This window comes from Emys orbicularis, chromosome 1 (assembly GCF_028017835.1).
Source record: "Emys orbicularis isolate rEmyOrb1 chromosome 1, rEmyOrb1.hap1, whole genome shotgun sequence".
NCBI classification, from domain to species: domain Eukaryota; kingdom Metazoa; phylum Chordata; order Testudines; family Emydidae; genus Emys; species Emys orbicularis.
Window position 1 is genome coordinate 65,195,398 of NC_088683.1, and position 24,649 is coordinate 65,220,046.

Consider the following 24,649-nt stretch of genomic DNA (forward strand, 5'->3'; position numbering starts at 1 on the left):
GTAGTGGTGGCGGCCGCACCTAGAATGGAATGCAGTGCCTCGTAGAAACGGCATGTCTGGGGCTGGGATCCGAAGCGTCCGTTTGCCTCTTTGGTCTTCTGGTAGCCTTGTCTCAGCTCCTTGATTTTCACACGGCACTGCGTTGCATCCCGGCTGTATCCTCTCTCTGTCATGGCTTTTGAGATCTTCTCGTAGAATTTTGCGTTCCGTCTTTTCGAGCGCAGCTCCGAAAGCATGGACTCATCGCCCCACACAGTGATCAGATCCAAGACTTCCCGATCAGTCCATGCTGGGGCCCTCTTTCTATTCTGGGATTGCATGGTCACCTTTGCTGGAGAGCTCTGCATCGTTGCCAGTGCTGATGAGCTCGCCACAATGTCCAAACAGGAAATGAGATTCAAACTGCCCAGGCAGGAAAAGGAATTCAAATTTTCCCGGGGCTTTTCCTGTGTGGCTGGTCAGAGCATCCGAGCTCGGACTGCTGTCCAGAGCGTCAACAGAGTGGTGCACTCTGGGATAGCTCCCGGAGCTATTACCATCGATTTCCATCCACACCTATCCTAATTCGACATGGCCATGTCGAATTTAGCGCTACTCCCCTCGTTGGGGAGGAGTACAGAAATCGAATTTAAGAGACCTCTATGTCGAACTAAATAGCTTCGTTGTGTGGACGGGTGCAGGGTTAATTCGATTTAACGCTGCTAAATTCGACATAACCTCCTAGTGTAGACCAGGCCAAAGATTTCATACAGGACAATGACTTGTTTATACTGCTCTGTTTGGGGCTTTCTCTTCACCCCTCCTCTGGTTCTGTGGAAAGGTTCTCTGAAAGGTTTCTGTGTTGGGGTATTGTTTATTGTTTTGTAGAATCCCACGGGAGGGTTTATGGGCCTGAGCTCCAAGCTCTCAGAGTCAGTCACTGATTCACTGTTTTACTGATTCATGGTTTTGCTGTTTACTGTATTCTTGTATTTCTTCCCCCATTTCTCCCCAGTTTTCTGTACCTATTATCCCTAATACACTTACCTTTATTTGCACCATATTATCTTGTCTTCTCTTTATTTCATTCTATTTTATGGGTAGCTAAATCCACCGGTGACAGACACGGAAGGGAGCCGAGTCTGTGCTTCGGAGAAAAGGGGCTTTCCCTGTTATATCTTCCCTCTACCATCTCTCTCTAGTATTTCCTTTGAAGCGTTACCTTCTTCCCCTTGAGGTAACAAGTTGATGTATCCCCTGGAAGACTTCTGTGTACTCCTGGTTGAAAACCACTGGCATAGTGGTTAGGGCACTCACCTGAGAGCTGGTAGCTCCTCATTCAAATCCCCTCTCCTCATCAGAAGGGGGACTAAACTTGGGGGTCTCCACATCCCAGGTGAGTACCTTTAGCCCAGTGGTTAGGGAAATGAAGCCCTCCTCCCTGATGCTTTTGTGTGAACTCCCCTGAGGGGCCCAATCCGGTAGGTACCAAATCAGGATCTACACATAATTTAGGTGGCCAAATGCCTATCTTCCCCCAGTTCATAGAACTCTAAGCAGAGATAGACGCCTATCTCCAAAAGCGAGGGCTTAACACACACTTCTCTTGTCTGCATGTCCCATTAACTAGTTTGGGCAACTCCCCATCTAGTTTGCTGGCTTGTGGATCTCAGTCTAAGGCACCTATCTCTCCCTACTTATTGTATAAGGAGCCTAGGCACCTATCTCAGGCTTTGTGGATTGTAGTGTTGTTCCTGTGATTTTTATAGAAGCCTAAAAGTTAGATATGGTGATGCTCAGCATCACAACATCTAAGCCCCTTCATGGGTTGCACCCTAGGTGATGTGCCCAAGGTCTCACAGCAAGCCAGTCCCAGGGCTGGGAAAAAACTCCAAGAGCACTGAGTCTGTCTCTTACTCTAACCATTAGACCACACTCCTTCTCAAAGGCCCTGATTCAAGAAAGCATTTAAGTATGCTCTTAAGTCCATCCCTACTCAGAAAGCATCTAAGCATATGATTATCTTTAAGAAAATACTCAAGTCCTATTGGCTTTATAAAATATTCTATTACTGCATGGAATGCCCTCCCTGGATTTGTCCTTAAGACCACTATCCCCAATTCTCCCTCTCCCTCTCTGCTATGGTGCTTAGAAGAAATCAGTGAACCAATGATGATTACATCAGTGGGGGGTGGGAACTTTTAAATAATTCAGAGCCATCAAGCTGTGCACATTGCAAGCCTATGTAACCACATGAACCACATCCTTTTTCCCCCTTCCTTCCCATTGTTTATTATATTCTCATTGTCACATTTTGTTTTAAATTAGATAGTAAACTCTTTGGAACAAGGACAGTTCATTCACATGTGTTTGTACACCTGTCACAAATGGGTCCAGATCCTGATTGGTACCTTTGGGTACTACCACAATACTTTAAATAATGTGTCAATTAATAATTTCAATGTGTGTCTTAAAGTTTGAGGAAAAGAGCACTAAAAAGTAATAGACTGCAGCTAGTAAAGATGTATGTTTTTGTTATTTTAATATAAGTTATATGATGCAAGTATTCAAAGCCAGCCTTTGGTCTTCTCGAAGCCCATGACTGCATGCCTTTCAGCCTACATTCAACCTTAGAGAACTAGAAATACAAAAGGAGAAGCTCAGCTTTAAAAAATGTATCTATTTTCTAGTTTATTTCTTTGCCATGAAAACACAAACCAATATAAAGTGATCATGAGCATTTAAAGGAATAAGGAGATAAGTCTTCACTTCTGCAGCAGAAAGATGGTGGGGATGCTCAAGGACCCCTACACACACAAACTTTTTATGTAACGGTAGTCCATTCACTTTGTGTTCAGAGTTGCTATCCATCTCTGTAAATTTATCACAATTTCATGGTACTGCTGAGACTTGTTCTCAGTTCATGAATTCTGCTGTACTGATGGCCACCAGAGGCTGTTATTGGCAGCTCTGGGCTGGCCTCCCCGCAAGGGGCTCCTTCAGTACTTCTGCTCATTGCTGTGCTTGTGGATGTGGGAAGAAGCCATTGGGCAGGGAAGTGAGCAAGAGACAAGCCAGAGGTATCAGGCAGCAGGGGCAGCTCCATCCACCCCATCCCCAGGTGAACCAAGGGAACAAATAAAACTAAGTGTCAGGAATATTTTTTCTTTTAATTAGGCTGGCTACAGCGGAATAGAGGTGCCAGCTACATGTGTTTGCAGTGCTGCTGCACCAATTTGCAACAGGGTCTGGATATTTTGGTGCTCTAGGAGCTGCTACATTTTCTTTTTCTCTCTACTCACACTGTAGATCAGGGGTCGGCAACCTGCGGCATGCGTGCCAAAGGCGGCACGTGAGCTGATTTTTACTGGCATGCTGCTGCCAGCCGGGGTTCCGGCCACTGGCCCCGCTCAGCCCGCTGCCGGCCTGGGTGAACAGAACCCCCAGCCAGCAGCAGGCTGAGCGGGGCCGGAGGCCGGGACCCCGGCTGGCAGGAGCCAGCGGACGGAATCCCAGACCAGCAGCGGGCTGAGCCACTCAGCCCGCCCGCCGGTCCGGGGTTCTGTCCGCCGGCCCCGCTCAGTCCGCTGACGGTCTGGGGTTCCAGCCACCAGCCCCTTGCCAGTTGGGGTCTCGGCCCCCGGCTCCACTCAGCCCGCTGCCAGCCTGGGTGAATGGAACTCCCGGCTGGCAGCAGGCTGAGTGGGGCCGGGGGCCAAGACCCTGGCTGGCAGGAGCCAGCGGAATCCCAGACTGGCAGTGGGTGAGCCACTGCCGGTCTGGGGTTCTGTCTGCCACCTCGCCACCGGCCCCTTGCCAGCCGGGGTCCCGGCCATAGGCCCCGCTCAGCCTGCTGCCGGCCTGGGATACCAGCCGCCGGCCCCGCTCACTCGGCCCCCTGCCAGCCTGGGACCGGGCCTCTGGCCCTGCTCAGCCCGCTGCTGGCCTGGGGTACCGGCAACCAGCCCAGCGCTCTGCAGCTGCCCCCAGCTTCTAAAAAAATCTCGCATGTCTCACACCCCCAGGGGGTGGGTGCACTCCAGGTTAAGAACCACTGCACTAAACTGATCAGATCTGCATTTTAATTTAATTTTAAATGAAGCTTCCTAAACATTCTAAAAACCTTATTTACATACAACAATAGTTTAGTTATATAATATAGTCTTAGAGAGAGACCTTCTAAAAACGTTAAAACGTATTACTGGCACACAAAACCTTAAATTAAAGTGAATAAATGAAGACTCGGCACACCACTTCTGAAAGGTTCCTGACCCCTGCTGTAGATGGTGGTGGTTGGAGCCAGAATATACCAGGATCCAGCAAGATCCAGGTACCATGAGCCAGATGTGTTTTTCCAGGGGTTTTGTACCAGGGTGTGTCAGAGTTTCCCAAGCAAGCAGAAGTGGCTCCCCTTGCTTTCTGCGTTGTACAATTCAAATGGCCCAAAGCTGCCACGAGCAGCCAGGGTCTGGCTCTTGAGCCGGGATGCACCTGCGGTGGCTTTGTGCAGTAGGAGCTTGTCCTCGGGGGGAGGAGGGGCAGCGCCCCAAGCGTCGGGCCCGGGTTTTGCGGGGGCACTGCACCGGGGTGGCGGTCCCGCATCTGGCTGGACCAATTCCGGCCCGGCGCTACCCTTCCCCGCCCGCCTCCAAGCAGGCGGGGGCCGCCGCCGCAGCAGCCCCCCGCTGGCGCGTGACGGGACCGGAGGCGGGCCCGGGCCAGCCCCGGCGCGCGGCCTGCAGCAGGATGCGGGCTACGCGGAAGCGGCTCTGCTCCGCGCTGCTGGCCGCCTACTTGCTCTTCTCCCTCTACGCCGCCTACAGCGTCTTCCTGCGGCCGCGGCGGTCGTCCGCCTCCCGGGGCGGCCCCCGGCCGCCGCGGCTCGGCAGAGGTAACGCGGCGGAGGGGCCCGGCCGGCGGCTGCGCTGTCACGCGAGCCCGGGGAGTGAGCGGGGGCCGCGCTGGGCGCCAGCTGCTGCTGTCCAGCAAGGGGGGAGTGTGAGGGGACACTGCGGTCCCTTCCGGCCCCTTTGGCTCCTGCCCTGTGAAATATCCCCCCTGAGTGCCGAGCCTAGCGCCCGAGATGCCGGTGACCGGGTAGCTAATGCCCAGTGCGGGCGGGGCAAGCCCCAGGGAGGCTCCTGGCGATTGGGCTTTAATACAAAGGGGTTGAGGGGAAGCTTTGCTCCCACCCGGCGGCGGCAAGAGGTGTCGCTTATGTAGCAAGCTGGAGAAGTGGGCAGCCAGCTAAGCCTTTTGGGTTGGTGGGGGTTAGCTCGTAGCCACTCATACGGTCTGAGGTGAGGCGCCTGTCCGTGGCATCTACGTGTTTCAATTGCTAGTGAGAGGCCCCTGCCCCAAAAAATCGGTGTGTGTTTATGTCTAGGCTTGGAAGAATTAGCAGTAAATGTCAGTAATGCCAGCAGCACAATGAAGCTTTTGTTGATAGGGTCCACTTCTTTGATGGCATGTACATGATCCATGGTGCCGGTTTGTTCTGAAATTTTCTCCTTTTAGAGCTAATTTGTTTTGAATATGTGAGGTTTTACTGTAGTAGCAGTTGTTCTTAATCTAGCTATCAATTCAGAGGATTAAATACAGGCCTGGCTTCTAGAGCTAGTCACTCTCCTAACTTTGGTGACAGATTCTTTGTATTTTGTCATTAGTGAGACGTAACTTTATGCACATGAGTCACCTGGGTGGAAAATGCATATTTCCTGAGTCTTAAATATAGTTACTATAATATGGAAAATACAGGTCTCTCTTGGTTGTTTCGTCTCCCCCCGCTATCTCCCCTCCTCCCCCCTTTCAATCTTTCATTGCAGGAGCTGCTTATAGGAACTTCCACAAAGAAAATTCCTCATGCCCTGGAATAAAAAATTCACTATTTATTGTGGTAGCACCATAGATACCCAGTAGGGCTCAGGATAGCATTGTGCTAGGTGCTGTACAAACATAGGCCCCAATGCTGCACAGGCAGACCGGAGCCCTGTCTACACTAAAGCTTCCACTATTGCTACCTGTGGGGAATTAGAAGGCTAATTTTTGTCACTGTAGACTAGCCCAATGAGCACAGATGCAAGCTATGCTGTAGCCATGGTTGGGCATAAGTGTGTTTTGAAAATAGTCTTGTGTGGACAGTACCTTAAAACATCTACTAAAATGAGACCTGTTATTTCTGTAACAATTGGGAGTAGACTTGTAGACCTAAGGTTGTTAATGCAAAATGTGTGTCTTTTAAACTTAGAACGCTCATCTTTGGGAAATGAAGAATGGAATCCTTGGGAAGGAGATGAAAAAAATGAGCAGATTGCTTCACAGCAGAGATATGAAACTAATCTTCAAATGTTAAAAAATATGAAATCCCAACAAGAACAAACAGACCTTAAAGTGCAGATCTGGGGTAAAGCAGCCATTGGTAAGCATTTGTGATTAATTTGTTTAATACTGCTAAGTGACCATGGCAAGTCCCTTAACCTTTCTGTGTCTCCCTTTTCCTTTCTGTAAAGGTGAGTATAACAGTGTTTGCTTACCTGTTTAAAGTACTGTGCTATCTTTGGATGGAAGGCCTGGTATAAGTGATAAGTATTTATTATTCAGAACTGTATAAACAACACAATGAGAACAAACTTCAGTTCTTTGGCATACTTTGTTCATTTGCTTATCCTATACTGTTGTCAGGGACTCTCTTTGCTGGATTATCCTAAGCAAATTGCGTAGTGTTGCATTGTTCATTCCAGAGCACATAGTGTGATTCAAAAAACTGAAGAGTCCTGGTGAATACTTTTTCATGCTGACTTCTAGATCAGAAGTTGAGAGAAAGAAACACTATGCGGGTTGTGCAGATTTGTTCCCTTCCCAAACTTTTTACTAAGAAGACTCACTAACTACATTGTCTTTTCTTTTCTTTTCTTTTTTTTGTGACCCACCATTACATATATGCACTACCTTCTGCCCTAGTACTGCAGCCCTAATCCCTGCCCAGTGCAGAGGGGAGGCCAGGGAAGTGGGGAGAGTTGGAAAGTGAGCCTGCCCCTGCTCACCCTTCAGCGATGGCTCCTGTCCCACAGGGCTGGGTGAGGGCTGCATGGGCTGGTAGGATCTGAGTAGAGCTGTGGCTCCATGTGCCATCTCAAAACACCCAGAATGCCTGCCCTACGGGACAGGAGCTGCTGCTTCGGAGTGTGTGTTGTGTGGGCTTAGTCTCCTCTGCCCTCCAAGACCTCCCCTCTGCATTAGGCTGGGCAAAGTGTATGTTTGCCTAGGCCAGGGCCTACTGATAGGTTAATATTGCCCTGGACACAGCGACCCATCTAGAACCTTCCCATATGTAACTTAAAATACTTTAGGGTTCATATTGAACTGATGCATGTAACTGTTTCCAGGACTGGGGCCTTAATTATCTAAAAGTGAACACCCTTTTCTTGACACTGCTAGCAATTAACCTGAAAGTTGCTCCATTTTAGAAGGTATTGCATTTCCTCTATCCATAAAACTCCAAGAACCTTGACCGTCTTAGAATGTGAATGGAACTTTTGGAGGAGTTTTCACTGAAACTGTAACAATGCCATCTTTAGATGGGGTTTTTTATGGTGGTCTTTTGTATTCATTGACATACTATACGTGGGTATTTTTCCATTGTAAAAATATTCCATGTTCCCAGGGGAGAAACTTCACCTCTCTCTCGTAACTTCAAACAGTGTTGTCATTGGGCATGACTACACTATAGTGCCTCCTCCTTGCCAACTGTGGCTCTGCTGAGGCCTGCCTCAGTTTCCCCTTCACTCAGGGCCCCTTAAAAAGACAACAGTCCAAATTCAAAGCATTCACTTTCAGGGTGCCAATTTATTTATTCTTTCAAAATAGAACTCAAACTGAAGTCTGCATTCCAGTTTCAGCTGGCCCACCACCTCCTCCTGGAGGGTCTGTTTCCCTCCTGAATCAGGACCCTGCAGGAGCCTTCTCATTCCCTGTAGTGTCTTCAGGCATCTGCCAACTGTCTCCCCCCACAGCCAGCTGTGTCTGCCTTTATAGGGTCCAGATGCTTTCCCTTAAACCCAACGAGGCAGCAGGTAGTCAGTCCAGGTGCACTGGACCCCCTTGCCTCTTAAAGGGGCCAGTCACCCTGTGACAAGTGTACTTGTCTTAAGGCTGATAATGCTTAACATTTTAACAAATATATTTACACAGTCATTTTTTGTTTTCCTGCCCAGCAGTTAACAGGACACTGCCTACAATTTAAAAAATAACTGCCCAAATTTTGGCCTGATGTAGAAAATCCTCCCTTTCTAATTCCAAAGAGTGAGGGTGGGTTTGTTTATTTTTGGGGGGTGGAGCAATCAATCCATGTTAAATAGGAAAATTTGACATCCACATCCCACTATCATTGCCACACAGTTCCTGAAACATTCCTTTTGGTATGATTTTTACAGTAGACAGGAGATGCCATGTATGCACCAAGTACTCCAGCCGCTCTTCATTATTTATGTAGGTCTTTACCTCTGGCAACATATTCTTGAAGGTCTGCTTGAACCTGCTGATGTGACTGCTCAGTGGAGAGAAGGAAGCATAAAGGGAGGAAAAACACATTTCAGGTACCAGTTGCATGACACTGACCTTCTCTTATGTTGACTTTAGCAGTCTCTGTGTTGAAAACATAAACACTGTAGGAAAAGGTGTCCAGTTGTATAATTTATCCCTCCCACTCCAACAATTGTAAATATTTTAATATGTATAAAGGGAAATGGTATAACAATAATGCTTGTTTTGGTGATTCATTCTGACCAACCATGAACATATTTATTGCCATACTTAATTTCAGACCTTGTATTAAATATGTTCTATATGACAGTTTGATGTTTAATTTAAAATGTAATTTCTAGAAATTACAAGAACAATCCTATTGCCCATCACTGCTTAAAGTCAGAAGAATTAGGCTTTGTGCAAAGAACTCAGTGGAAGCTGGCAAGGTTGGAGTTCACCCTCTTCTGTGGCCACTCTTCCCGCCTACAGATTACAGTTCTAGTCTCTACAACCTTATTCATCTGCACAAGGACCTGTGCACCACTTAAGCCCCCATTTAAGAGCTTAAGTGATGTTCAGAGCCTTGCATGGACCCTTTGATCTGAGGTACAGTCTCACAGGGTGAAATTCATCAGTTTTTTGGTTGGGTTTTTTTCATTACAGAATATGACCGTGTCGCTTTTTAAAATAAAATCATATATACAGGTTGAAATAAACACCTGATGATCCACATGAGAAATTCACCAGGCCTAATTTTACACTAGTCATCTTTGTAGAAGTGATATTAATAATTTCATAAGGCCAGAAAGAACCATTATGATCATAAAGTCTGATCTCCCCTATAACACAGGTCATATAACCTCACCCTGTAATTTCTGCATCAAGCCCATAACTGAGCAAAAGCATATATTTCACAGAAACATCCAGTCTAAGTGAAAACAGATACACCATGTTCTAAGTAAGTTATTCCAGTGGTTAATCATCCTCACTTTTAAATAATTATGCCTTATTTCTAGTCTGAATTTGTCTAGCATCAGCTTCCAGCTCTTGCTATCAAAAATCTCTTCCCACCTAGGTACTCAAAGTCTTTGATCAAGTCACTTCTTAATCTTCTCTTGGTTAAACTAAATGGATTGAATTTCTTTGGTCTCACAACTCTTGTTGCTCTTTTCTGAACCCTTTAAAGGTGGACACCAGAACTGGACACAATGTTCCAAAAATGGTCTCACTAATGCTAGATGCGGTGGTAATATCGCCTCCCTGCCTCTACTTGATATTCCCTGGCTTATCCACCCAAGGATCATTTTTGCCCTCTTAGCCCCCAGAGCTCATGTTCAGTTGACCATCATGACTTTTAGGTCACTTTCAGAGTCACTGCTTTCCAAAATACAGCTCCCTCATCTTGTAAGTGTGATGTACATTCTTTGTTCCTAAATGTATGACTTTGCATTTGTCTATTTTAAAAATGCACAGTCACAAACACTCCAGCTCAGTAAGGTAGATAGAAATAATACAGAAAGTACATCTGCACATCATATTCACACCATCCCTTGCAGAACAACCTGAAATATTAGCAATTATATTCCTCATCACCGTCACCATCACCATCGCCTTCCTCATCTTCACCAGTGGCCATCATTCTGGCATCTCCCAAGGGATACATCTCTCTCTCCTACTGCCCACAGGCTGGGATGTAACTTTTATAATACATTACGCTGACGCCGCTACGTGTAATGCATATTCAGTAGGGGTATTTCCCCTCTTTCTTATTGTTTTTCCTCAATCTACTAGTTTTGAGGTGTCCTCCTTCTATAGGTCAGTATATTAATGATTTGAACTCATTATCCTATATGTCAGTTCGTTGCTATGGCACTCGTATGGCTGGATGTTCTTTCCAAAACTTTCCAAAAGCTGGTGTTAGCGCATGTTTCTGTGGTTGGCTGATGTCATTATGGACAAAATTCTCCCTTACACTCTACTTCCAGTTCCCCAAAACATAGTGGTTACTGTTGGGCCGTTTATCTGTGCCAAAGTTCATAGGCTTCAAGCATCATGCTAACTGCTGAAGCCAATGTCTTACAGGATACAAGCCGTTCCTTGCATTACTGCTGAATATAATAAAGGCAAGGCAGAATAATAAAGGCAGTGTGTCAAGTTTTGTATAGTAAAATGTAACAGCGTTCTTCATCTGGCACATCAGTTTAAAACTGTTAAACTATCCTAAACATATACATAAAATAGAACATCAAGCTAATGGTGTTTTCATGGAAGTGAGTATTTTTGCTCTTTTGCAGCATCTTTTTATTATAAAATTAGTAAACTTGGTTTGGGACACTCTTGCTGTTTTTCACAAATATTTTTTAAAGTAAGGTTCTCTTTAGAATTTGTGTGTTCATGCTGTAGTAGTACTTTGCTTTAACCCAATCTATAGAATTGCCAGAAATAGCAAGTTCAGGGTAAATGGATTCATTGTGAATCATAAAATGCCATCCTTCCAAGTAGTATCATATAAGATTTTTTTTTAAAGTACACCTTATTTAAGTTTGACTTGTCTAACCTACTATTGCACTTTGTTTAGAATAGTCAGTTTACAAAGGATGACCCTTAGTGCTTTTCAGTAGTGTAATGATAGTGGTTTGTTTAAGCCTTTTAATGCTCAGAATGGCTTTTGTATGACTCTAAGGAAAAAGAGAACTCTTCAGTACAAAGTATGCATTTGGAGTCTGATCCTGCAAGTGGCTGAATGCCTTCTGAGTGATGCCAGTGCACTTTGAGAAAGCTCTGAGTAGCAGTACAGGAGCTGTCCATCTGCAGACTCAGGCAGACAGCACTGCATCCTTTTATCTTTGAATGGAATGGAAGTTTGGAAGGTTTTCTTTTCACAAATAGAATCTTTTTTAAAAAACAAAACTTAGAATCAGTATAAACTAATTTCAGTCTCCCAGAAAAGTTTCCTATTTGGTGTGAACAAGAGAATATTTGTCAAGACTTGACTTTAATTAGTGATAAGAAATATTTTGCTACACTTATGGATGGGGTTTTAGAATCTTGACTGGTTAAAAACATTTTCTTCTTTAAATTATCTGTCAGTTTCAGGTGAATAATACTTAACAAATAGTTTCTTAATGTGTATCTCATTGGGAGAAAGGACTTCTTTACTGGCATTTAAATAGGCTGTCTTCTGGGTGCAACCAGATTATCCTAACCTCTTTAGAGGAGAAGAGTTTGCTAAGTCTCCATTTTAAGCAAAATCTATTCACATTTCAGATACTTCCAAAATACAGAGTTAAAAAGTGAAAGTACCAATACAGCAGAAATTAAAAACTGGATAGGTTAGTTATAATCTATTGCATCAAGTATAAAAATGTGAATTCTCTCCTTCTATCTATGATTAATCTGTTTTTCCTTAATCAGAAATAGCCCAAACTTTTCATTTTTATTTATTGGCTGGCTGAAGTAAACTGTTATCTGTATTTGACTATTTAATGTTGCTGGCTCATGGAGTTTTTGTGCATTATTATTATAGTCTGTAGGCTGCTGGGAGTGTGAGTGTGGGGCGTCTTGCTATTGTTAATTATTGGTGGGGCACTGAGACCTTTTTATATGGGTATTTTTTAAAAGTATTAACTCTAAAGACATAATTGCCAAAATACCAGTTAAAATGGGCATGTAAATAAACTCAGGGTATTTCTTTGTTCTCATTGATGCAGAATATGGTGGCATAACAGGACATGATATATCTACCCCAAAAATTTTCAGAAGAATAATTTAACCTCCCTAGAACTTTTCAAACGTAAATTTAAAAAAAAAAAAACACTTTGGAGAACATAGTCAGATTTGACTTTAAGAATAACCCACCTTCCCAGTTCTAAGTTACGCTCAGGGAATTTTTAGAACATTAACGCTGAATTGCTTCCCAGATTGTTTGCAGGATCAGAACCCAAGTATTTACGGACATGTTTAACTTCACATATGTGTGTTGTCCCATTTACTTCAATGAGACTACACACATGCATAGGTATCAGAGGGGTAGCCGTGTTAGTCTGAATCTGTAAAAAGCAACAGAGGGTCCTGTGGCACCTTTAAGACTAACAGAAGTATTGCAGCATAAGCTTTCGTGGGTGAATGCCCACTTCATCAGACCTTGCAAACACCTGCTCACATGCATAGGTGTTTGCAAGGTCAGGCCTTTGGATGGTTAAACGAAGGTGAAGTGCAGTATCTGTTTAGGCACTGTAATGATCCCCATTACTGTAGTAACTGAGCACCTCAAAATTTATTAATGTATGTATCTTCACAACCCCCCTTCCCATTAGAAAAGTGCTATTATGCCCATTTTACAGGTAGGCAAATGAAGCACAGAGATGAAGGTCACATAGGAGGTCTGTAATAGAGCAGAGAATTGAACACTGGTCTCCTGAGTCCCAAGCTAGTGACCTAACCACTGGACCATCCTTCTTTTCATACTAGTGTCTGTCATAATACAGTACTACAGATTTCTCATTTCTCACATGAAACTGAAGGTTTTCAGTCCCTATGGTGGTATTTTGTATTCTGTTGTTTGTTTTTGAAAAGAATAAAAGTTTATGATCCATTTCACAGATGACAAAGCATACCCTAACTAATTATTCTAGGGATTCTGTCTGGTTTCAATGAGTTCATTCAGATTTTCAAGACTTTTCAGTATTTGAATACTAAACAGATACTGCACTTCACCTTCGTTTAACCATCCAAAGGCCTGACCTTGCAAACACCTATGCATGTGTGTAGTCTCATTGAAGTAAATGGGACAACACACATATGTGAAGTTAAACATGTCCGTAAATACTTGGGTTCTGATCCTGCAAATATACCGTGTTTGCAATTAATTTTTAATCTCTTTATTGTTCAGGTAAAAGGCCAATGTGAGCTTTACTGAAGTTTAAATTGTCGTTTTAGACTCTGTACATCTGAAATTTGTCACAATAGCAAAGGTACTTTGCAGTACATAATGTCTGTTTTAATGAAGAGACAATCTCTAAACACTGCAGGCAGATTGTTTGCAATGCAGTGAACAGAATATGCATAAAAGTTGGTAACATATCTCAGAAGATGTCAAGTGTTTGTGTTTTATTATTCACAGTTTCATCACTGGTCCAGCCGTAGTCCCGGGATACTTTTCAGTAGAAGCTGCTAATGTGGTTCTAGTTCTGAATGGAAGAGAGGAAGCAAAGATCACTTATGACACTCAGTGGTTGCATTATGCACAAACTTTAATACAGACTCGCAAGCTGAGGCATGTTGCCATTGTGCTGCTTGGAAGTGAACAGTGTAACAATGAATGGATTCACCCATACCTGAAAAGACACGGAGGATTTGTGGAACTACTTTTTGTAGTATACGACTGTACCTGGGTAAACGAAGAAGATATTTTCCAGTGGCCTTTAGGAGTAGCTACGTAAGTGTTAAACATAAACAGATTACACTTAAGGAATCAGTTATGCATGAACTGTACATGCCTATTGTTTTTAGCAGTTATATCTGTAACATTATGTCTGAAACATTTTATATATAAAAAATTGTATATAATTTCTGCTGTCTAAAACTGTTAAGCAAGCTGCGGAACTTGACTTTGGTTCATGCTGCTGGTTTTGACTATCTAAATTAGGCTTCAGAAATTTTAAAGGCAAAAGGTAATTCAGAAGTTAAAGTACAGCTATGTTTTAAAAAGTGTGTTCAAGGGGTACCGTATTAATTCAATAATTTGCTTCTTGTGACTGTTCAGTCAAATTTGCCATATCTGCTGACATTACCAACTATTAACATTTACATTAGGATTAAACAACATTAAAAATGATATAGCTTCCCACAGCTGGGTTGGGGGAGGACTAGCGAAGAAACGTTAATATGCCGATATAAGTCATCTTGTATGTTTTTTCACTCTGAAAGGCACTCTGAACACATAATAAGAACCAGAATAGCCTAGACTAGAATTTAGTGGCAAAAAGTAAGTGTGGTGGATTACTCTCTCTTTAAGATGAGGGCAGGCTGGGACCCTTATCCAGGGTAAAAAGAAGAGATTTTTCAGAGGGAAGTCAGTCTATGAAAAGCTCTGCTGCAGGAAAGAGTTGGAGGAACTTCAGTAAGAGGCCTGGGGCCTAATAAGGGAATCCAGTTTGGACGTATTGAGAATACTTTTTTTTTTTTCCCCCCTGGGGGGAGGTAGGAGGGGGCATTGAGGGTAGTGTTTCTTTCTCTTGTGGCTAATAAACTGGGATTTGATTTTATACCCCTTGAATTTTTGTAATTGGTAAACTCTGGGATCATAGTAAGATGCCTTGCAATAAATGTTTACTACATTTTAATCCTGTTAGTGTTGTAGAGTGGATACAGCTATGGGAGAGTTATCTTCATTCTTTCCTGTCTTACTCCTGTCTTAACAGAATTATTCCAACGCAGAATCTCTATTATCAATGGTAATAATGCAAGCCAGAAAGCTTAATTTTCAGATCCATGTTGAATTTGCAATGCTGGCCATTAGAAAACATGTTTTTATTGAAACCAAAGGAAATTTGCTCAGGATGCCATTGACAGAAAGTAAACATGGAGCCTCCACAGTGGCAAAGAATCAGTGTTTGTAAGGAAAGATATATTCAGTTTTGAACATGTTAAGATGACAATGAGACAACTAGGAGGAAATGCCCTAGAGGTAGTTGGGATGCAGGGGTAAGGGGGTGAGAAAAAGAGGGAGAGGTCAGAAGTGGAAAGGTAGATTTGCAGTCATTGATGTAAAAGTGGAAGTTAAAGCCATGTAAATGGATGCAATTACCCAAATGAAGAGTGGGTGAGGAAGTGACAGAGAGAAGTGGAAAGAAACAAGTACAAAGTCTGGTAGGTAACCTACAGAGAGAAACAAGGGCAAGGAAGAGAGAGAACCTCTGAAAGAAGTGCTGAATTACTGCCCAAAGAAATAGCAGGGGAACCAGGAAAGGACAGAGTCATGAAAGCCCCAGGTGGGGGTGGGGAATAAGATGTTCAGAAGGGGAGCGTATGATCAACAGTACCAAAGGCAGTGGAGAAGCCAAGGAAAGTGAGGATGGACTAAAGTACTCCTGAGGGCATTCTGTGCCAAAAAATTAAAAATTCTGCACACAATATTTTAAAATTCTGCAAATGTTATTTGTCAAATAAATGTGGAGACTCCAGCGTGGCATTGGGGAGCACAGGCCACTGGCTGCACAGAGCAGGGAGATCACTGTGCAGCTCTCCCCTGGGACATGGACCCAGTGGTGAGGCTGCACCCAAATCTGACACAGAGCAAGGACCAGGCCTGCCCCAGAAACACCCTACGGCCCTGCCCCTCCATGCCAGGTGTGGGCAGGCAGGCTTAGCCTGGCAGGATCAAATGTGGAGGGGCTCAGTGTGGGGGGATCAAGGTGTGGGTTGAGAGGGTTCTGTTTGGGTCAGTCTGGGGGCAGGCTGCTCAGTGGGGGATCCAGGTGTGGGGGGGGATCTGAATGCACAGAGGCTTGTTGGGGGGGTATGGGTGCAACATTAATGGGACTCTGAGGGTGGGTCTGACCCAGCCGGGACTTGCAGTTGAGCCCAGCGCAGGGTAGGATCCACCAGCCGGGTCTTCCCCAGTCCCGCCTCCTGCCCCACAGTGATTTAGCTCTCTGCTGGCTGCCCTGGGCACCTAAAACATATTGCTGGGGAGGGTCACATGACTGCTCTTGTGGCTTCCCTTTGCTTCCCCCATCAGAAAGTCATTTTTCTCTGGGGAAGCAAAGAACTCTGCGGGGGACATGAATTCTGTGCATGTGCAGTGGCACAGAATTCCCCCAGGAGTAAGACTAAAGGCTTGTTTTGAAACTAGGAAAATTTTGTGATCAATGTATGTTTTTTTCCAAATTGTTTCCTTACTGTAATAATATAGAAAGAATATAGAAATAGAAGGGAAACTAGCAGTATTATTGACCCACTCTCTAAAAATAACAAAGTTAGAAAGAAAATCATAGCTAATTTTGAGAATGTGACAGCTGTAAGAGGGACATGTAATTTAATACTAACATACAAAAGTGTGGTAAATTAGTTCTAGATAATGAAAATGACTCTGCCAGCCCTTTAGCTGAACCATTGGTGCTGTTATGACTAAAATCAGTAACTTTAAGTGTAATTCACAGATTAAATTGGTGAAGATGCACAGGTTGTAGGGACCGAGTTGAGTTTTCATTTGGCAGTATACCAATGGCATTGTTTTTACAGCATACACTTTCAGCTGATTCAAATAACTGAGGTGTCAACTCCAAAGGAACCACTAACCCAGCAACTTCAGCCAAAATAAGTGGTGGTATTGAGAACAGCTGCTATTGAAACAGAATGTTTTTTTCTGATTCACGCCCTAGAAGATCCCTAACTTCTTTTTGTCAGCACCAAGTGGAATTATGTACACATGCTACATAATACTCATCTAAAAACAAAGGGATAATGATAAATATTATCCATCAGTGTTTGGCAATCTTTGTTTTTTTAAATTCAGTCAGTAGTTAAATATTGGAACTGATTACAAAACTATTTCAGTTCTTAAAATCTGCTACATAAACATGAAATGGTGCAAAGACCCATCTTTTTCCTTTGACATAAAAATATTTTCATCTAATGTATGCATTGTTGTTACAGATATAGGAATTTCCCCATCGTAGAGCCCAACTGGTCAATGCTACATTCTCCAAGATCATATCTATGTAATTTTTTAGGAACGGTGTATAAGAATTCATCTAGGGAGAACCTAATGGAAGTTTTGAAACAAGACGGGCTTGATAAACTCTGTTGGATTGCAGCCAGAGAACAGTAAGAGCTATGATTTACTTTGTAAATGTATAGTTTGGTAGCTGAATTATTCAAAGCCCCTTGCCTAGATCATTGATGACCATAGGTCATCTCTTTTAAAATATGTTATAAATAAAATAGTATAAATAATGACAATGGTCAAACTTAAAACAATGAAAACCTTGCTGAGCTGAGATGATCATACAGATCTTGGATGCCTTAACACCTTGTGTGCTGCAGTACTTTACATTGTGGTTGTGACTTGAAATAGTTTGAAAGAAATATCTAACATAATACAGCCAGTCCTGTCTCCTCTCACACATACCTGGTTTTGGTGGAAGTGGCAGTGGGTATTCAAAATCTGTGTCATACATCCTGTGGATATTATCCACCTACCAGAAGAGGGAGACATGAAACCAGAGCTTTATGTCATCAACCGCGTATAAAGATGCTGGCTTCAGCTAAACAATATAGTTTATTTCGTGTCTTCAGGAGGTAGAACGGATCTTCTGACTAACTGAAATAAGTTCTAATGGTTCTTTTTAATTTGCTTTTGACAACTTCCACCTTAAACCTTGGCAGGATTCGATAGGTATTCCCTTAAAGAGGATGAGATGCTTTTAAAAAATCTAAACTGTCTTTCATCGATTATTTAAACTCATAATAAAGTTTTGTACAGCTCCTAAAAGGAGAAAGGGTGGACTGTAGGAAGGAGTGACATGGCTGTCAAGGCGATTGAGGGATTACGTTTGATCACTTGATACCATCTCAAAAAGAATTATTTTCTTTTTTGAATTTCAGATTTTAGAATTAAACACACAGGCCATTTTAGAATTAACATATATAAGCCATATAGGTTTATAAAAAGGATACTCTTAACACAGAGATTTTCAGGGTTCAAATAGGACTGTAGATTAAGGTGCCAGTTCTTTCACCCTTAATGGAATACTTACTCCCTTTAAAATATAAATAATACTAAGAGTATTTTTAATGTGAAAAATTATATTTTGATTGTTTTCAGTTTTCCATATTCAGTGTATGAATAATAATCTATTTTTTAAGATGGGTTAATTTATTAGAATAGGTGGAAGAATATAAAACTAGGAAGAAGTCTTCAAAGTTGCAATTCGGACTGTCAATTAATTTCAGTTAACTTATGCAATTAACAAAAAAAATTAATTGCGATAAAAAAATTAATCGCGATTAATCACAGTTTTAATTGCACTGTTAAACAATAGAATACCAATTGAAATTTATTAAATATTTTGGATGTTTTTCTACATTTTCATATATATTGTAGTCTGTGTTGTAATTGAAATCAAAGTGTATATTTTTATTACAAATATTTGCACTAAAAATGATAAACAAAAGAAATAGTATTTTTCAATTCACCTCATTCAAGCACTGTAGTGCAATCTATTTGTTGTGAAAGTGCAAGTTACAAATATAGGGTTTTTTTATTATATACCTGCACTCAAAAACAAAACAATGTAAAACTTCAGAGCTTACAAGTCCACTCAGTCCTACTTCTTGTTCAGCCAATCGCTCGGACAAACAAGTTTGTTTACATTTACAAGAGATAATGCTGCCCTCTTCTTATTTACAGTGTCACCAGAACATGAGAAGAGGCATTTGCATGGCACTTTTGTAGCTGGCATTGCAAGGTATTTACGTGCCAGATATGCTAAACATTCGTATGCCCTTTCATGCTTCCGCCACCATTCCAAAGGACATGTTTCCATGCTGATAACGCTCATTAAAAAAATAATGCATTAATTAAATTTGTGACTGAACTCCTAGAGGGAGAATTGTATGTCCCCTGCTGTTTTACCCACATTCTGCCATATATTTCATGTTATAGTAGTCTCAGATGATGACCCAGCACGTTGTTCATTTTAAGAACACTTTCACTGCAGATTTCACAAAACTCAAAGAAGGTACCATGTGAGATTTCTAAAGATAGCTACAGCACTCAACCCAAGGTTTAAGAATCTGAAGTGCCTTCCAAAATCTGAGAAGGACAAGATGTGAAGCATACTTTCAGAAGTCTTAAAAGAGCAACACTCCAATGCAGAAACTACAGAACCTGAACCACCCAAAAAGAAAATCAACCTTCTGCTGGTGGCATCTGTCTCAGATAATGAAAATGAACATGCATCGATCTGCACTGCTTTGGATTGTTTTCGAGCAGAACCCGTCATCAGCATGGACACATGTCCCCTGGAACGGTGGTTGAAGCATGAAGGGACATATGAATCTTTAGCGCATCTGGCACATAAATATCTTGCAGCGCTGGCTACAACAGTGCCATGTGAACATCTGTTCTCACTTTCAGGTGACACTGTAAACAAGACGCGGGCAGCACTGTCTCCTGCAAATGTAAACAAACTTGTTTGAGCGATTGGCTGAACAAGAAGTAGGACTGAGTGAACTTGCAGGCTCTACAATTTTACGTTGTTTTATTTTTGAATGCAGTTTTTGTACATAATTCTACATTTGTAAGTTCAATTTTCATGATAAAGAGATTGCACTACAGTACTTGTATTTGAAAATGTAGAAAACATCCAAAAATGTTTAAAGTGGTATTCTATTATTGTTTAATAGCGCGATTAATTTTTTTAATCACTTGACAGCCCTAGTTGCAATGTATTCATTGCAGTCTCTAGCTGAGACTGCAATGAAGGCAGAACCAATAAAGGCATGGGCAGAGAAATGTGCTGAAAAGAAGATGACCATATCAAAGAAGAGACTGGAAAATAGACATAGAAATAGAGTGCCTTTATTGGTTCTGCCTTCATTGCAGTCTCAGCTAGAGATAGTTATACATTGCAACTAGAGCTGTCAAGTGATTACAAAAATTAATTGCACTGTTAAACAATAATAGAATACCTCTGGTTGGGATGCCAGAGGGGGTCAGGGTGCAGGCTCCAGGCGGTGCTTACCTCAAGCAGCTCCCAGAAGCAGCGGCATGTCCCTCCTCTGGCTCCTACGCGTAGGGGCAGCCAGGGGGCTCCGCACACTGCCCTGTCCGCAGGCGCCGCCCCTGCAGCTCCCATTGGCCGTGGTTCCTGGCCAATGGGAGCTGCGGGGGCGGCGCTTGGGGCAGGGGCAGCATGTGGAGCCCCCTATGCATAGGAGCCGGAGAGGGGATATGCCGCTGCTTCTGGGAGCCACGTGGAGCCGCAGAGCGGGGCAAGCCCTGGACCCCGCTCCCCAGCGGGAGCTTGAGGGCCAGATATGGCCCCCAGGCCGCAGTTTGCCCACCCCTGGGGTGGACTCTCATCATGATTAAACCAAACAAATTAATTCTACTCTTAATTAGTTTGTACAGTTGTTCTTATGGAAGGTTTAAAAAACCTTTATTATAAATTTTAAAAGGCATTTAATAAAACTAGAGGCAACTTAACGCTTTTTCTGAAAATTTTGGACAAAAGAACTTGAGAGAGGTTAATATAGAATCTAGAGAGAGATTATACAGTATCTATGGCCTAGAGTGCTGTCACACACAGTACCTCGGACCGTCTGAGCAAATTGAAGAGATTGACAATTGCTGCCTTACATTCTCATTTCTGAACAGTAAATCCCCCTGCTGATTTTAAATATTTTGGGGGGGAAACTATTCTTGCTTCAAAAAGTCTGTCAGAACATTCTATCTCCATATGCCTATTTTTGAGCCACTTAATAACCTTCTAGTGAAGCTTATGAAGTAAATTGATAGGGGCTTCCAGTGCAAAATATTTTAAAAAAATATATATTTTTTTTGGGTGCTTGAAGTATTGATGATTCCTTTAAAGGCCCTCAGTTGAAAACTGTTCTTATAGCATTTATAGCTTACAGGTGAACTTTTCTATAAATACCTGAAAAAAAATATTTAGGAATATGTGGATTGAAACATAACAGCTTGCTGATTTTCAGATCTGTTGTTACAAACCTTGCAGCTCTGCAACATTTATATATACTAAAATTATAACATGGACCTCTATTTTTCATTGTAATACATCTACCCTTGGAGGGAAAAAGTAATGTTAATTTTCAACTTCTTTATTTTTCTAGGTGGCAGCCTCAAGAAACAAATGAAAGTTTTAGAATCTATCAAGATGCATTGCTACAGAGTGATCTCACATTGTGCCCAGTGGGAGTAAATACAGAATGCTATAGAATTTATGAAGCTTGTTCATATGGCTCTGTTCCTGTTGTAGAAGATGTAATGACACCAGGCAAGTGTGGAAATTCATCTATATACCACAGTGCTCCACTGCAATTACTAAAGACCATGGGGGCTCCATTTATCTTTATTAAAAACTGGGAAGAACTTCCTGCTGTTTTAGAAAAAGAGAAAAATATGAGCTTACAAGAAAAGATTCAAAGGAGAAAAAAGCTTATAGAATGGTACCGGTACTTCAAAGCACAAATGAGACATAAATTTATTAATATCTTGGAAAATTCATTTTTACCAAATTATAAAGGAGGTTAATTGCCCCCTTTGAAAATCAAAAATAGATCAAACGTTTAATTTTCACTGACCTTCAAGTAAGCTTTTATATAAAAATAAAAAATAAATGAACCACTTCCAGTGCAGGTGCAATTTCTTTGAAGTCAGTAGAGTTGCACCAGCTTACCTAGGGCTGATTTTCACCCTTCTTTCCTAAACTACTTTCAGAGAGGATGCAGTCTTACAGGATAGTAGTCTGGATGGATGACATCAACTTTATTATTATTTTTTGCAATGACCATCTCTCATTCTTAGCAAGTCAGTACTTCTGTGTTTTAATCTAGATATGGAAGCATTTCAGCAAATACATCACCCAAAGATAAATGTTTCACAAAAAGCATAATAAGTGGTGGCTCCACTACACTGATATTTATACCTTAAGCATTCTTTCCTGAAAGTCTCCTGCTATCATTTTCCTTATTTTAAAATATAATTTTATTATAGTTTTCGTTAACTGAGGAAAAAGAGAACTATGGTCAAGCAGGCCTTGAATGACAGAACTTTTAACAATATCAAAATAAAGTCTTTAAACTATTGCAGATAACGAGAGCTCTTCCCCCCTCCTCCCATTTTTGGCAGGTACAAAATGAAGCCATTTAATAATTTGGGCTCCTCCCATTTGTCTAGTGTCTTAGGGGGAGATGTTATGTATTGAAAAATTTCATTTCTGTGAAGTTATCAAGAGAACTTTCCTCTCCAAAACTGGCCATTGATAGATGGAATATTCCCTGCTACCCCACTCATCCTCATCACTGCCCACTTCTTTGACTAGCTTGCTACCATATACTAAAAGTATCTTCGACCATCCTGGAATAAATGGTCATTAAATCTTTTTTCATCCAAAACACTTCTGTAAAGGAACGTCCTCATATTTTAAATATGTGTCTAAACTCCTTACCCATCCCTGTCCCACCAAAAAGTAACAGTTTACCTTTTATTGAAAGTTTTTTCCTTTAATGTTTTGGTGATTGTGCATGATGTTGTCAGAGTATGAATACAGTGTGTAAAGATGCATTTGGGCAACGTTTTCAACAAAAACAGAGACCCACTTGTTCAGATAAAGTTATAAACACAATTGTGCTTCTGTCATATAGCTTTGAGGCCAAGAGTTTAGAAAGATTCAAAAAGGGATTGGGAGTAAAAATGTTCAAATGTGCCAGCATGATCTAAGAACTTGCTTCCCATATCCTTGCTCTTTCGTCTGAAGCATCTGGTTCTAACCACTGTCAGAGACAGATCACCGGACTTAGTGGACACCAGTCTTCTCTAGTGAGGCAATTCTTGCGTTTCTGCATTTGTTTGTGATTGCACCTACACGTGGCCATTTAAGGTTTTGTTTTTAATTTGGTTCTCCTACTGTAGAGAGGGTTGCACTCTCTGCTTGTCAGATTCTCCACATGTGTGGGTGAGACAGTGTGCAGTGTCTCTTACTCTCATCTTTTCCCCTGTGCAAGGATCTGCAGAGCTTCCTCCACAGAGTCTTGGCACAGGAGATGGCAGGATGGTGAAGGGGTGGCACATTTTCTACTGTGACACCCTGGGTAGATCCAGGAATGTAGGGTTTCTCTTCCAGGTGCAGATCTATGGATCGCTATCTGCTCCAATAAAAACGGACAAAATTAATTCATCCTTATAGTATGTCATTTGTCTGTCCAATGAAACTGCTGAAGACTTGAAGCTTCATAACATTGTAACTTAATCTTTCCATAAAAAATGGAAAAGTTTAATTGAGGAAGAAGAGAGCATACTAGATTTCCAAAGGAAAAGTAGTAGATGGTGGTTATTAGCTCTCAAAGAATATTTTTAGATAAAAAAGATTGTGTGTGTGTAGCTTCTTTTATCCAACATCGTAGCACTATCAAAGGATAACAGGAACTGGAAGTTATATGGTGCAGAATAACTTGATTGTGAAGAGATGTAAATAATCTATGACCATTGTAAAATAACCAGGCTTCGGTTATTGGTGATTAAGATGGTAGATGTGTATTTTGAAAATGCAAACTTTCACTTGATTGCTATGTTTGTTATCAAGGAAACTGCTCTAAAGCTAATTAAACATGTATTGTATAAAAATGGTGTAATTGTATTTCAGTGTAGAATTTCTGATCCTTGACTTATGCAGAGACTTCTGAGAAAAAACTATATCTGGTATCAGATTTTTCCCCTCCATTTGAAAGAATCTTCTCTTCATTCCTATCTAATATTGGGGCATAACTTTGAGGGGCTGAGCATCTCTAGCTCTCACTGACTTCAGCTGAAGTTGTGAGTTTATCAGACCATAAGTGTGCACCTTCATGTGGTAATTTTGAGCATTCTCAATATCTGCTTAAGTTGTCAACATTCAAAGGGGATTTACAAGTATAATACTGTCTAATCAAAGAGCTTTGAGTATTTGAGAGTAGCCAAGGAGCTCTGGTACTATTTTGCTGTGTAAGAAATATTTAATATGAACTGTTGTAATCATTTCAGTGAATGATATGGCCTGGGCTGCGCTATACCACTCGCAATACTCCCGTATTTTGTATATAGTTTAGTCAATTCTCTAAATGCTGTTCTGTCTCTAAATGTAAGAATGCCTTATAGTATCAATTGCATGCATGAATTCAAGAGCCAGTTCAACTCTGTGCAACTAAATAGTAAAACATGTACCATAATATTGTCTTTACTGTGATATTTTCTGTGTTTAGACTATACCACAGCAAAGCAATTTTGCAATAGATATTCACTTTTTAATGGTCCCCACAATAGCTTTTTCTAGATCCTCTCATATAAAAGTGATGAACAGTGTGGCTTAGTAAGTTTATAGTGTGTCATAGTCTGTCTACTAGAATTTTTTTCCCTACAAAC

At 41.8% G+C, this 24,649-nt stretch overlaps 1 protein-coding gene across 1 annotated transcript; it reads left to right on the forward strand.

Moving 5' to 3' along the window:
• Positions 1-6,045: 6,045 nt before the first annotated feature.
• RXYLT1 (ribitol xylosyltransferase 1) lies at positions 6,046-22,010 on the forward strand. The gene is made up of 5 exons (XM_065423209.1): positions 6,046-6,397; positions 8,471-8,573; positions 13,625-13,939; positions 17,161-17,331; positions 21,364-22,010. The coding sequence occupies exons 1-5, from the start codon at positions 6,046-6,048 to the stop codon at positions 21,782-21,784; spliced, it is 1,362 nt and encodes a 453-aa protein (XP_065279281.1). The 3' UTR covers positions 21,785-22,010.
• The last annotated feature ends 2,639 nt before the right edge of the window (positions 22,011-24,649 follow it).